This window comes from Parasteatoda tepidariorum, chromosome X1 (genome assembly GCF_043381705.1).
Source record: "Parasteatoda tepidariorum isolate YZ-2023 chromosome X1, CAS_Ptep_4.0, whole genome shotgun sequence".
Lineage (NCBI taxonomy): Eukaryota > Metazoa > Arthropoda > Arachnida > Araneae > Theridiidae > Parasteatoda > Parasteatoda tepidariorum.
This window is the reverse complement of record NC_092214.1, coordinates 10,553,302-10,568,018: the sequence shown is the minus strand read 5'-3', so window position 1 is coordinate 10,568,018 and position 14,717 is coordinate 10,553,302. Positions and strand designations below refer to the sequence as shown.

Below are 14,717 nucleotides of genomic sequence, written 5' to 3'. Positions count from 1 at the left end.
AGAGGTGTTTTGATGCAATTATGCATTTCACTCAATAGTTAACAGAACCATTTTTAACTTCATTTTCTTCATCGGCTTTAATTTTTTCCTTGTTGGTTTTACGTTACTTGATTATTACACCCTCTTTTAACAAAAGTTATGACATTTAAAAGTGTAAATATATTACTTTTGGATAAAGGATTCATTTTAGCTAAAAATTTGTGTTACATTTATAAGTGCCCAATAATATTGTGTTTAAAGCATCAAAAAGTAGGGAAAAAATGTGCTATTTGAACCTCCAAACGTTTTGAATTAAAAATCAATCAACCATTTGCAATTTTTAAAAATACATTTATTCAATGCGAAAATACAATATTCAATGCGAAAATACAATATTCAATGCGATTTACATGCCATATTGTGAAGAGAGTTTTTCTTTTAAGCTTCGGGATCAATTAATTTATGGGGAGAAAATTACGTTTTAAATTTACCGAACATATTTTTTATGATTTTCAGACACCTAAATGACAAATAATTTGACGGAAAAGAACAGAAATCGAATTTTAGCAATTATATGACATCTTTTGCGAAACAATCAAAAGACGAAAATCAAAACATTTCGTTGCGTAGTTTTTTATTTAATGTTTTTATCGTTATTTTATTATCTAAAAAAATTATAATTCTTATATTTTATCTATAGTTCAATATTGCTGGCATAAGCAGGTTAAAGCTGTAAAAAAAAGTAATAATCTTACCATTTTATTTAAAGTATGTAAATTAATAAAGTAAATTCCATTTGGAAGGAAAATGAAAAAGAAGATATAGAAGCAGACGAGATTTGTGAAGAATATGAAAGAGTGAGTATAAATTCTTTTTCTTTATAAATATGAAAACAAAATGGTATTTATGATGAAGCACACTTATTTTAACGGATACATTTACAGTTAAGCGAAACAATATTCTGTTAAGAGATTGATGAACGCGCATTGCACTCGATGTTACAAAAGGCTCTTTCTTTTACTCGGGTTAAGACGAAAACGGAGTTTTGATTGGCCGACGTATTACTAAAGTGATGTTTTTTTTTTTTAACTGATAATATAAGTGGTTGTCTACATGACGCCTAAAAACATAGTTTGTTTTCGCTGAGGATTAAATAAGTCACCATTCTATGGTAAAATATTCTCTTAATATTTATTTTATACATGAGAGACATCATCTAAATAATATTTTTTAGTTGCAGAGATTAGTGGTGAGCGGGGATTTACCATGTTCCAAAGAAGAAGCAACACTATTAGCCGGTATTCAATTAAGAATCGAAGAAACATCCGACCAACGGACCGAAGTAAGCATTTTTATCTTAACACACAATATTCATATTATAATAATTTTCATATAAGTCGAGTCTTTAATTCCTTAATATGTTAAGATCCAGCACTTAATATAAATTTGGTACGTCACTCTCTATATATATATTTATAAATTCATANTAATTAATTGATACACGAACATAAACAAGTACAAACCTGCTTCAGTCGCTGAAAATTAATAAAGCTGTATAGTATTACCTGATAACAAGATGATTATATATATATATATATATATATATATAATCATCTTGTTATCAGGTAATACTATACAGCTTTATTAATTTTCAGCGACTGAAGCAGGTTTGTACTTGTTTATGTTCGTGTATCAATTAATTAACATTGTAATGTAATACGTTAAAAATAAATACAAATAGAAAGTATATAAAAGATCTCCCGAATTAAACCTATTACATGTATGTTTAAATATATAAGCATTGCAAATAAACTCGTGCAAAGCATGTCTTTATTAAAACACCACAGTGCGTCCAGTAATTTGGTCTAATTATTATAATATACTAATATAATACCTGATATAATAAATATTTTATTTTTATATAATATATCGTCTAATTTATCCAATCGTCGAATTTAGATTATATATCACCTAATTCAGCCAATTGATACACGAACGTAAACAAGGGCAAACCAACGCAAACAAGGGCTATAAAAATATTCAACAATGTGCAGAAAATGCTAAGAATTAAAGTTTATTATTGGTTAAGAAATAATTAAAATAGCTTAAAAAGTTAATTGAGTGATTTTCAAATGTTGATACAAATCGCTTTAAAAATTAAATTTATCATTGTTGGTGATTAAAGATGATTCTTGTATATGTCCTGCACATCTTCGAATAGTAAGAGTGAAAATTGAATTTAAATTTAGACCTGTAACTATGTTATAAGGTATTAAACTAAAAAACAAATTAACAGGTAACAAACCGTATAAGTTTCACATAATTGAATAATTTTAACTACAACATGTAAATTTCTTAAGCTTATGTTATCATTACTCAAACGTGGTTTACATGCATGAAGTAGTCAATAAAGTTTCACCAATTAACTTTCAAATGTTGAGACCTTTTGAAATCTTCAAAAGTAATTTTTCATTTAATGATTGTTTATTCCTTTATAAAAGTAATATTTAAAAGTGGTGGTTTCATGAATGATTCTCTTTGAGTAACACAAAATAATGTGCCAGAAAGTTTTAAAATTAAATATAATCTGGACGTATTATAAAATGCATTTTTTTCAAAAACATAAGTGTTTTCAAATTATTTTACTGTTTGGAAATTGATTAAACATATAAAGAATCCTATTTTCCTTGATTACTTTATATGAAAATTTTAATTAGAAAATAAAACGTTCGAAAATTTTTTATAATATTATAACTCTTAATCGTGCGTATGTATTTTTTGGAAAAAACTTAAGCCAACAGTTTATTAAATTCTACAATAAAAAAAAAGTATTCTTCTGTTGGATATCAAAATTTGAAATCTTCCCAAATAAATTTACTTGGTTAATTTTTTTTAGTTTTATTATAGTTTATAAACTTCTTCTAAGTTTCATTAAGAAATTTTTCTGCCATTATTTGGAGAAACAATGACCTGTTATACGCTGTCGTACAGGAAATGCCCCCTTTCCTCTTTCAACGGATAGATTAACAGGTGTTGAACAGTTGACCCAATTTTCAATTTACAACTATTAGTATTTCGTATCCTTGTAATTTTTAACCCAATACAGAAGACAAAGAAACTCTTGCATCAAGTATTGTGAGAAAGTTTGCCTTCGTGGAGGACTTTTTGATGGAACTCATTTACGTTACATGGAGAGGGAAACGATCAAAGCCTCTTACGGTTAGCCTGACGGCAAGGGGACTCTAACCCATGAACAGTCTACCACTAAGGATATTTTTACGTCAGCACTGTGATTGGTGCTTGCAGGGTGCGAACCCGGTTCACCTCATTGGAAGGCGAGCACTCTATCCCTTGAGCCACCTCGGCTCAACAGAGACTAAAGTACACACCGGGAATAATTATATTATTTATTGGCCAAATATTGTCAGAGAAATATCGTAGAATAACAACATTGATGTACAGTGCAACATAAAAAAGGTATCACCATGAATAACTTTTGATCTAATGATCAGAGTATTACGCTTCGAGGGGGTGGTCTCATATATGCTAATTAATTAGTGGCAGAGGTTATTTGAATTATGAAATCAGACTCAAAAACGTACTTTCTCTGAATAAACCTCCAAAGTATGGGCCGCTATCTGAGAAATAGGGTCCCCATAGTTTGGTATGGATCCCCTTAATGTTAATGAGAACATTTTAAGCGGACTTTTGCACGCATTTATAAAATTCGTTTATCCAGTGATAATGTCATGCAAAAAAATTTTTTTACTTCATATTAATTATTTTTTACTATTTCCTTTAACAATAGTAGAAAAATTTTGAATTGTAAGGTATACAATTCTTTACGTATTTTAAAGTATGCAGTTTTTTCATAGCAAAATACAAAATTGCCACCATATATTTTGAACTTGCCCAGATTGGAGATTTTATAATTATTAAGTTTGGAAAGTACATATGACCAAACAAAATCCCCTTAATACATAATTTCATAATCCTTGTCAAAAATAGAGTAAAAAAATGTAAAATCGAGAGTCATAAATAAATATCCAAGAGAGGAATCATTACTGAATAACTCAAAACCTGTTTAATCATGGAAAAACAACAACAGAGGAGAGGCAAGAAACACTTTTCTAAGGTAATCAAACAGGGATTGAAAACTGAAACTACTCTGTCTAATTTGTATGATATGAATTAAAAACAATAATAGAATCGTTGTCGGTCAGCATGAAACAGTTTAAAATCAAAACTTATTTTTTTGTTATTCGCTGCTTCTATTTAGACTTTCCTTAATTATTAGTGGGGTCTTATTCTATTTTAGAAATTGAGATTAGTAAAAATTTAAAAAGGAAAAACTGAATTTATATAAGTTTGTTTTTAAAAACATGAAATATATAATAAAATTGCTTTTGACATAATTTAGTGAAATACAATTCAAATTAATATGAGCAGAATTTACGTGTTAATTATGGGGGAACTAATGTAGACACGGGGTTAATGTCTACAGTTGGAACGCGATGGCTCAGGGGATAGAACGTTCGCCTTCCAATGAGGAGAACCGGATTATAATCCCAGTGATGGCTGATCGATACGAATTCCGCATCCGGCTTGCACCGACCACAGTACTGACGTGAAATATCCTCAGTGATAAACGGCTTATGGGTTAGAGTCCCTTTGCCGTGAGGCTAACAGTGGAAAGTTCTCGTGGTCTTCCTCTCCATGTAACGCAAATGCAGGTCATTTCCATCAAAAAGTTCTCCACGAAGGCAAATTTCTCCCAATACTTGATCCAAAAGTTCCCTTGTCTTCTGGATAGGGTTCAAAATTACAAGGCTGAGTTGAAGAATAGTAGTCGAAAACCCTAAAATTGGGTCTGTTGTTCAACGACGGTAATAAAATAAAATATTTCTCAGTAAATGTTTGCAGATTGCCAAAACTGTGTTCGTATGCAGTTGCATGTTTACACACTTGATCAATAAACGATCAATAAAATTTAAAAAGTTTTATGGGTATAGTGTCTATAGTTATGGGTATAGTTTTTATGGGATGAAGATAAATTCAAATTAAACGTTCTGATTACCACAAATGTTAGACTTCTAATTTTTCATAAAACGTTTTTAATAATACAAAGTGGCCAAGATAAGAAGAGGCCCGGTGTGAAATATAGAAAGCTCGACATCACATACAGTATGACTCGTGGTCACTTTTATCTTGGCCACTCAGTTATTCATGAATTACATATCTTAATAGTCACTTTTCAGTTGCAGTTTTTTTAAATAACTGATAATCAGATCAGACAGACAAATGATTCCGCGACTTTAGTGTGAACATGATAATTTTGTGGACAATTCTGTGATAATAATGTGGGTTAATTGCTAAAACTCATTTTTTACTTAATTATATTTATTTACTTAACTTGATTATTTTTGTAAAGTATTTAATCTATTTTACAAAATCTTACATATTTCCGCTTTACTTTTTCAATGCATAGTTTATGTATTTTTTTTTACATATTATACTTTTTTGTGCTTATTTTAGCTTTGCTTTACTATTTTAGCTCTACTTTTTTGAATTCCATCAATTTTTGTACAGCGGAAAATTTAGTATTTTATGGAATTTTGTCCGCACTTCTAAAATTCTATTAATGCAACTAACATTAAATAAGGATTTGTCATTAAATATTGGTTTGGTTTTTGTTTCATTATGTTGACAAGCTACTTTATAAAATATAAACTAAATTTATTCTCAATTCCAAGTAATAAAATGATGCTGTACTAAATAAATATTAAAAATGCACTTTAAACGAAGTAGAATCTTTGAAACAATTTTTCTTAATAAAAGAAATTAGATTCATTTGTTAAATTAAAATTTGTTAGGCTTTGGCATTAATTGAAATAAACATTGTTAAGATTTTTTTTTATTCAATTTAAGATTAAAATTAGAGTCATTTTAATGTTTTGGAAGAAGTTAATTAAAATCTAACTTAAGGTGAGAAAGTTTAAAATGACTCGTTAATTAAGAAAGAAAAAAAATAATAAAATAATAAATTTTTAGATTGAGACCCTAGAAGATAAGACATGGCTGTATTCTGAAGGCTTATTTATTTTTAAAGAATACTAGCTAAAATAAAAATTCATTTAATTGGATTTTATATATTAGTTTTTAATAGTCCACAAAAATTTCATCTAAAAAGCTGACATATAATTAATTAGTTGTCATGGAGCTATAAAATGTCCTCCATTTTAAGATGCCTTATATTTTGTATGGAACGGTTAATTTTGTTTTGTGGGCTATTAAACAATCATTTTGTATTATTAACAATGACATCGGCATTATCGGGGATCAACAACATAAAAATACGTTTTTTTTCACATGTTTCCTTTTACCATCACATTTTAATGTACGGAAGATTATTTTCAAATCGAACTTTTTTCATTAGATACCAAATATGATTCATTATAAAATTTTGAAAACAAAAATTAAATTTTTTCCGGGCATGCACAGTATGAAAAAACTACTTTAAATACTCATATCTTGAGCTCTTTTTAACGAATTTCTTCATGTTTCATAATGATATTAATTAAAAATTGCTTAAAAAAAGTTTTGTTTAACATTATTGAATATTTTTAAAGCTTCAGGGAAATGAAAAAACAAAATTTAGTTGTTTTTTTTATTAAAAAAAGAAAAAAAAACGTCTGAAATTCTATAAATTTAACCAGTCTTGTGAAATTTTATGCAATTATTGCATGCAATAACCAAAGTAATAGTTACAAGATAAGTTTATAGCTGTACTTTCTGACATAGGGCGCCAAATCCACATGAGGGTAATTACTTTGTTTTTCCGTGCAGATTTGTATTTTGAAATCATAGAGATAGAATTATTTAGGAAATTATTCTAGGAAAATAAAGGAAATACCGATGGACCTAAACGAAATGTATCAGTATAGAAAGATTCAGAACTTGACATTTGCGATGCGCCTATATCGTTCTGTTAAAAATATGAATAAATATGATATCGTTCTGTTAAAAATATGAATAAAACCAGACACACAAATTAATGAAATATTTTTGATTTATACCCAAAACGCACACGAGGGCAATTATTTTGTTTTTCCATGCAGATTAATACACTGGTGTAAGAAAGAGAATTTGCAGACTTGGTGGATTATCTCTAGAACTAATGAAATTTGATATGTATATACATTGATACAATACAAAACAAATAACCTTTTAACAATTGTAATACACACGCATGATCTAACACTCGTTGGAGTCGGAAGGTATGAAACAGCGGTTGCAGAATAAGTAAAAATGAGTTAATAGGGCCATGGTCCCTCTTACAGATATACAGGCCTTGAAGCGTGATTTCATACTTGAAATAAGTTTATCATGTCCTGTGGCAATTTTTCCCACTCGGTCAGCAACGCTGTTTTCATTCCCTGGATGCTTCTCGGAGGGGGGTAACGAGCTGCAATTCCCCTTCCCAATGCGTTCCATACGAGCTCAATAGGGTTGAAGTCTGGAGATCTGGCTGGCCAATCCATCCGGTGAATATCTTCACACTCTAGAAATTCGTCAACCAGAAGAGCTCTATGTGGTCTCGCGTTATTGTCCATTAAAATGAACTCACGTCCAACTGCACCCTTGAAAAAGAGAACATAGGGCTCCAAGACCTCCCCCATGCCTCACACCAGTCACAGAGTCTCTTTTTAAGACATGGAGAGGTGTGCGGCCATCCAACATGATGACTGCCCAGACCATTAAACCTGCTCCGCCATAATGGTTGATTTCGCGGACATTGGAGGATAGGTAGCGGGTAGTTGGTTCTCTCCATATGAACGGACGGTGAGAATCGGTGTTTAGGCAGAACCGGGACTCATCAATGACGAAAACGGTTTCCCATTGATTCATGCTCCAATCTCTATGCTCTCTGCACCACGCTGAACGGACTCTTCCGTTCGTAGAAGTGAGCGCGAAGCCAAAAGCAGGTCTTCTTACAAACAACGTTCTCTCAAGAAGTCGTTTGGAAACAGTCACATTTGATTCACGGGTTCCTGTGGCAGTCACGAGTAGGTCACGGAAGTCACGAGTAAGCTGAGAAGCTGTAGCCGCTGGATTATGCCTCTCTATAATGGACAAATGGCGATCTTCTCTGGTCCCCGTGGCTCTTGGACGACCTTGCCCAGGATTTCTCACGATGGATCCGGTATCCTGGAAATGTTTTCATAAGTTTTACACACGGCATTAAGTTGAACTCTCTACAAATCTGGACCTGAGATTGGCCTGCTTCTCGTCTCCCTATAATTCGCCACCTCATTCCATCATCTAGATGTTGGTGGTTACTCATTTTTATTATTACAATTTTAATTTAACATATTGCTGAAAAATAAAACTAGAAATTCGTCGAGGTAACTTACGCGCACTTATAAAGCCTGTTTCTTTACTAGCTCCACCTACACACACGCGTAAGCTTACGTTTTTGATGTACAAGATTTGCATTTTTGTCTAGAAACAGTGGTTTTTCATTCAGTTAAGTTCTTTTTGTGATATTCAATAAAATATGCAAATTCTTTTAATTTATTTCCCCAGTGTATTTGGAAAGCAAAACGATAGACTTATTTCTGATTCTAGGGAAATGAAGGGAATACCGATGGACCAAAACCAAAAGGATCAGTATGGAAAGATTCGGACCTTGATATTTGCGTTGCGCCTATGTATCGCTCTGTTAAAAATATGAATAAAGCCATAAAGGTATGTTGATTTCATAGTTTTCTTCTTAACTTTAAAGAATGCACATTTTGAATGATTTTTATTTTTTAATTTTAGGATCAAAGAAGAAAGTTATTTCATTCTCATGTTTATGAGAATGAGTTTCATTTAAAGAAATTGTACATACAAAATTGTAAGAGGTTACCTGCTTATGGATGCCGAGTGTATCAAGTAAAAGAAAAATCCAAGAAAAAGGTAGACAAACAAGGTTTGAAAGATGATTAAATTTGATTTCCAAATTATGAGCTATCTTATTGATTTATACCAGGACAATTGTTAAATATATAAAAATTTCGAGAAAATGTCTTTTTTAAATAGCCTCCAGAAGAGAGCTCCAATATTTAGGAGAAATTTTTAGAAGCACTTTGCTTTGAACCTTTAAGAGAAGCAGTGATCGAGCAAACATCTCCACCAAATGCCCAAAATGTCAAACAAGGAAACACGAAAAAAGCAAAAAAAAAAAAAAAACATATAAAAAGATTAAAATGTTTTCAAAATATTTGCGTGAGGCTGTTATTTAGAAAGCTCTTTTCGACGATACAACCTCATGTTGTAGTCATGTTGCACTAAAGACGATACTATCAATGATTTACTTCTAGAGTTGAAAGTAAAATTAGAAAAAAAAAGTTCTTTTAGAAGAAACAAACAAACTTCTTCTCATCTTTTAAAGCTAAACTAATTTTTGTGTTATAAATTAAATGCAAACTTAAACAAAAAGCATACCGTAAACCGGGGCGAGTCTACCCATCCTGGGGCGAGTCTACCCATTTTAGNAAATCTCATAATGATCGGTATTAAACTATGAAATTGTATATAAGTATCTTGATGTTTATAAAATGGATATGAAATAACGCCAACAAAATGACTAAAATGAAGAGCTTTCTCGAAAATTCCTTCGATAAGAGTTTATGGAGGTAACCTCTAAGAACGACAAACCTCCTTTACTGTGGGACGGAGAGTTGACGCTCCAGAGACCTTTCATTCTATAGTATTCCTTTGTAAAAATGAAAAACATGCATCTTAGATGTCCAATGAAAAGCGAGATTGATCAAAGCAAAGGCAGCATTAAAATATTCAATTTATTTTACAATGCAGGAAGATATCCCACTAGATAAACAAACTTTTTTTTGCTTAAGTCGAAATTTTATGCAGCTTCACTTAAATATTAATTTGTAACCACTAATGAGAGATTACTTTATATTTTAAAAAACATTCCAAAAAATCGTATTGAACAGAGAGCGGTTCAATACGAATTCAATTCGTAATTACTGAGCGCTTTGCGTTAAAAAAAAACGGACGGAAAAGTTAGTATATAAAATATTGTAATTAGATAAATTAGAAGAAATAATATGGAATATAAATACTCTTAATGCTTCACAACGCATACGTGAACATTTCCCAACAAATTGCAGTGTCGCTATACTCCGTTTCATTTTAAGTTGGCACTGGACAGAAACATAGAGGACAGAAAGGCAATGTGGACAGAAAGGCAAGTAGATAGGAGTGCAGCCGTTGTCATGGAAACTGGGTTACTCTTTAAGTTAGTTGGGGGCATAAGGTAGCAAAAATGGAGAGAAAGTGGCCAACATTGGCGTTAAAGAAAACCAAGTGCCGATTTTTTTTAAAGAAAAAAGAATCTTACTAAAATTTTGAACACAATACAGAAGAGAACAAGATTTTTTTAGAGCATTTCTAATAATAATTGATTTGAGATATTAATTGTAAGCTGATTTCTTATTATGATCTTTAAAAAACAGATATTCTTATTAATAATTCTAAACCAAACGAAACAAGTTTTAAACGAAACAAAATTATATTTGAAAAGGTAATTTTTTTTATTAAATCTAAATTTAAAAAAATACACAGACGCTCATAAATATTTTACTTTGGATACTTATTTTTTTATTCAATTTTTTTATTATAGATTTCTGTATATTAATTTATCCCACATTGGTATTTCGTGGGGAAAGGAAAAGTCAACATAGACATGAAATCATTGATCATGAAAAAAGAAATACGTATGTTTTATAATATTTACCGTTCACACTCTTTTCTGAAATGTTTTTTTTATTATGAAAGTAATTTTTTTTCTGAAATATATTCGCTTCAATGAAACAAAAGAACTTACCCAAAAAGCCTCTCTATTAGAAATCTCTCTATAAAAACCTCTCTTTAAGAGAAGATTGCCTTTTTCTTTTCTCGAAAGAAAATCGCAAATCTTTTAGAATCAGATATAAAGCGTAATTGATAGCTACAAGAACGAACTAACAAGGGATAACTAACAAAAAAAAAGCAAAAAATAGCAATCAATAAGTATTAAAAAAACAAGCCAGCAATAAATAACTAGAAAAACCAAATAACAGTTCATAACTAATAAAAAAAACAAGACAAAAAAACAAAAAAAAAACAATTGAGCGATGCAAGCTGGCTGACCAGTGTGGAAACATAGCCAACGCGCCAATTCCTCGTACTCGGAAACTAATTCATCGCCAAACTAAAACATCTTCTTCTTTGTACATTCGCTTTCCTGACAAAGTATTTATAAGTTAAATACATGTAAACATGATGAAACTTCTAATACATGTTTCAAGATAAACTTTTCTTATTATACAATATTTATTTATATTTGTACGCACATTTAAACTGTAATAAATTCCGAAATAGCGAGGAACTACTTTTCAAATGCGTAGTATTACATTTCCTACCTTTCCCCGTCGAGTCAATTGGCGCCTGTTCTGTTTTTTTTTACTTCCTATGCTGATAAACTAAAAAAGCTGAAATTATATACAATTTCGCTCTAGAAAATAAAACGCTCTCTTTTATATCTCAAGAAAACGCTTTAAACTCAACATTTTATCACGATCAGGGTGAAAATGTTAATCTAAAGAAAAATCTTTTTTACATGTCAGATCTTTTCCAATTATAATTATATATTTTATAGAAGTTTTTTTCGTTAGAAATATTATATTTTGCAGATTAATCTCTTACGGTTCCATGCTAATTATTCTAATGGCATCAGCCTTTTACTTTGTATTTCGAATGCTTAGTGTATCAAATCTCATAATGATCGGTATTAAACTATGAAATTGTATATAAGTATCTTGATGTTTATAAAATGGATATGAAATAATACTTAATGTTTTTAAACCTTTAAAGCGTTAACAATTTTAAAATTTTTATATTAAGTATGGCGATTAATAAAAGGAACTAATTTTAAAAATTAACCAATTTTAATAATATAAATCTTCTATTGTTATAAAAAATCATTAATTGATTTCTTAATAATCTTACTTTCGCAGATCATTTAACTAAAAATTGAATGCTGTTAATTGAAAAAAATGTAAGTCAGAAGGTGATCAACTCAAATTTCTCCAAAAATCCCCCTTTTTTGCATATCTTAAGATATAACAAGATGCATAATTAGAATATATAATGAGATGCATATTAAGATGAATAAACTAATGCTTCCAAGGGAATATTCAAAACTGAATAACTTTTGGAAAAATTGCGCAGCACAGAGTTTCGTAGACAGAAACAATATAGAGTTGTGTAGTCCATTATAGAATTGCACACTTTAATGCAGAGTTGTGTGGACCAATATAGAGTTGTGAGGACAAATACAGAATTGCGTATATCAATATTGAGTTTGGAAATTAGATAAAGAGTTGTGTAGGCGATGGAAATTTGTTTCAACCAATATAGAGTTGCGTAGACGTAACTTTATAGACTTAATAATACTTTAATGTGACTTTTGCGTAATTCTATAGACTAATTCAAAATTCTGTAAGCCATTACAAAGTTGTGTAGATTATTACAGATTTGCGTAGATGTTTACGGAATTTTTAGAGTATTTAAATGCGTTACCTTAGAAGCCAAATTTTTTAACCTCGTTCCAATGAAATGTCAGAAACTTTTCTTATTATTTCTATTTTGTTTTTATGAGTTTATAAGTAATGTCATTTTCAAGAATGTGGAGTAAGGTGTTTTGATATCGTTGTTTTGAAATGTTTATAATCTTCAAATAATTCTTGTTTTTCTATCTACATTAAAATAAATAAATAAAAGGAAAAAAGTTAACTTTTGAAAAGTGTTTCCCTCTACATCATAGAAAATCCAAAAGCTTTTTTTTCCCCACAAATGATTAGGTATATTTTGTAATATGTAACCAAGGCACAAAAAAACTCTTTCTTTTCTATAATCATTTGGTGTTTAGACATTAAAAAAGAGCCCATCTTCAATGAGTTCTCAATCCACCTCTTTGAAGTGAAACTCCTTGATTTATTAGTTCCCTTTATGTTTCTTTTTTCATAGATGACGTGTCGACGATTTATTCCCATTAACAGACAATATTGACATCTCAATATTATGAATTCTATAGATCCTTGCATATAATTTACGTTCGTAGAGGAAAATAATAACCTTTCTAAGACCTCGTAATTTCACAGTTCTGTTTATCGGAAGCGATCCCTTCTCATAATCTTTCACCTCATCTCTAACCAAAAGATGCTGCTTTACGCGTTTACTGCCTCTAAAATTTGCTCGCCTTCTCAATGAAGCCTCTATCTTTACCTTAAAGCAATCGCTGTAGTGTGCTTTCTAACATTATTGATTCAATCCATAGAAAATTAATCTCACAATCTACTAAACTCTCGAATTCGAACTTCAATAATTTATTTTATCCGAAAATCTCCCAAGTTGCAAAAATTTTGAATAAATTTGAGTTTTAAATCTTTTTTCACCTGTAAATAAACTAAATTTTATCAACTTTTAAGACCCTGTTGCTGATATTAATTTCGGGAGCATTATTAAATTCCGCGTCCTTGTGGTCTTGCGTATATTCTACATACTAAACGGACCCTTAACATTAAAGAACACGAAAAGAAATAATTAAAATCAGGAGTTTATCTGATCTTACATCGCTATACATAGTTGGAATTCTAATCACACGTTTGAGTTTTCTTCTGCTAAAATCCTTCAACAATACTCTTCGTCTACCGAAACTGATTTTTTGAGAGTAACTCCATATTTTAAAAAAGTCTAATAATTTAGTTTATTAGCTTTCTAATGTCTCATCGTTTCCCAACAAAGTCTTTTCTAATTTAATCTGTTGAGCACTGGGGTTACCGCTAATTCTCCTCAAACTTGTTTCATATCTTTTTATTATATTGTTCAAACTTATTCCTCTGTCCCTATTGGTTAAAAAAATTTTCACCTGTTTGTCTCTTTAATTCTCTATCATCATTTAGAGAGCACCTTTTGACCATACAACCTCAGGTTGCAAAAAGAAATGCACTATCAAGGATTTACTTTTAGAGTTAAACGTAAAAGTTATTTCAGAAAAAAACAAGCATCTTAAACAAACAATCCACTTTTCAGTCTTTTGGGTACGTCTTTTTCATGAAGCCGACAGAAGTGGCATTGCCCCATCAAGAAAATGACAGACTAAAATTAAAAGCGTTTGCGAAAAATCATGTACCTTCTATAACAAGTCAATGGAGGTAACTTCTAAGTACAACCAACCTTCATTAACTCCTATTTTACTGTGGATAGTGGTCACTCCCTAGAGGTTTCACTGTATATATTATATATATATATAAACACGAAAACAAAATATAAAATAAAATAAAATATATACATATATTTTTTTTATGTGAAAACATAAAGGTTCTCTTCAGAACTCATTCCTTTACGATGGTAAATGAAATATTTCAAAATAAAGAATAATTGTACAACTATCCTAAGATAAAAATTACTCCTTACAATGCGTCTATATTGCTAAAAAATAAAAATGCAATTGAAAATGAGTTTGAAAGAAAAGAAAGCAGAAAACAAACTTACTGACCTGGAGTAAAAATTAAAATGTTTTAAAAATCGATATACTAATCTAACATTTAACAAAAATTTCCACTTTCAAATAGGTAATCGTTGTAGGAAGCTGTAGGCAGATGTCATTTATATATATAAATATATAT

At 30.3% G+C, this 14,717-nt stretch overlaps 1 protein-coding gene across 1 annotated transcript in view; it reads left to right on the top strand.

Annotated features, from left to right (window-relative positions):
* LOC107439832 (1-phosphatidylinositol 4,5-bisphosphate phosphodiesterase epsilon-1) overlaps positions 1-14,717 on the top strand; it is a gene marked incomplete in the record, with an annotated part of 220,854 nt that overhangs the window by 136,553 nt on the left and 69,584 nt on the right. The window contains 4 exon segments of the mRNA XM_071187233.1: positions 783-836; positions 1,214-1,321; positions 8,608-8,727; positions 8,803-8,940. Of these exon segments, the coding sequence (XP_071043334.1) occupies positions 783-836; positions 1,214-1,321; positions 8,608-8,727; positions 8,803-8,940 (420 nt within the window).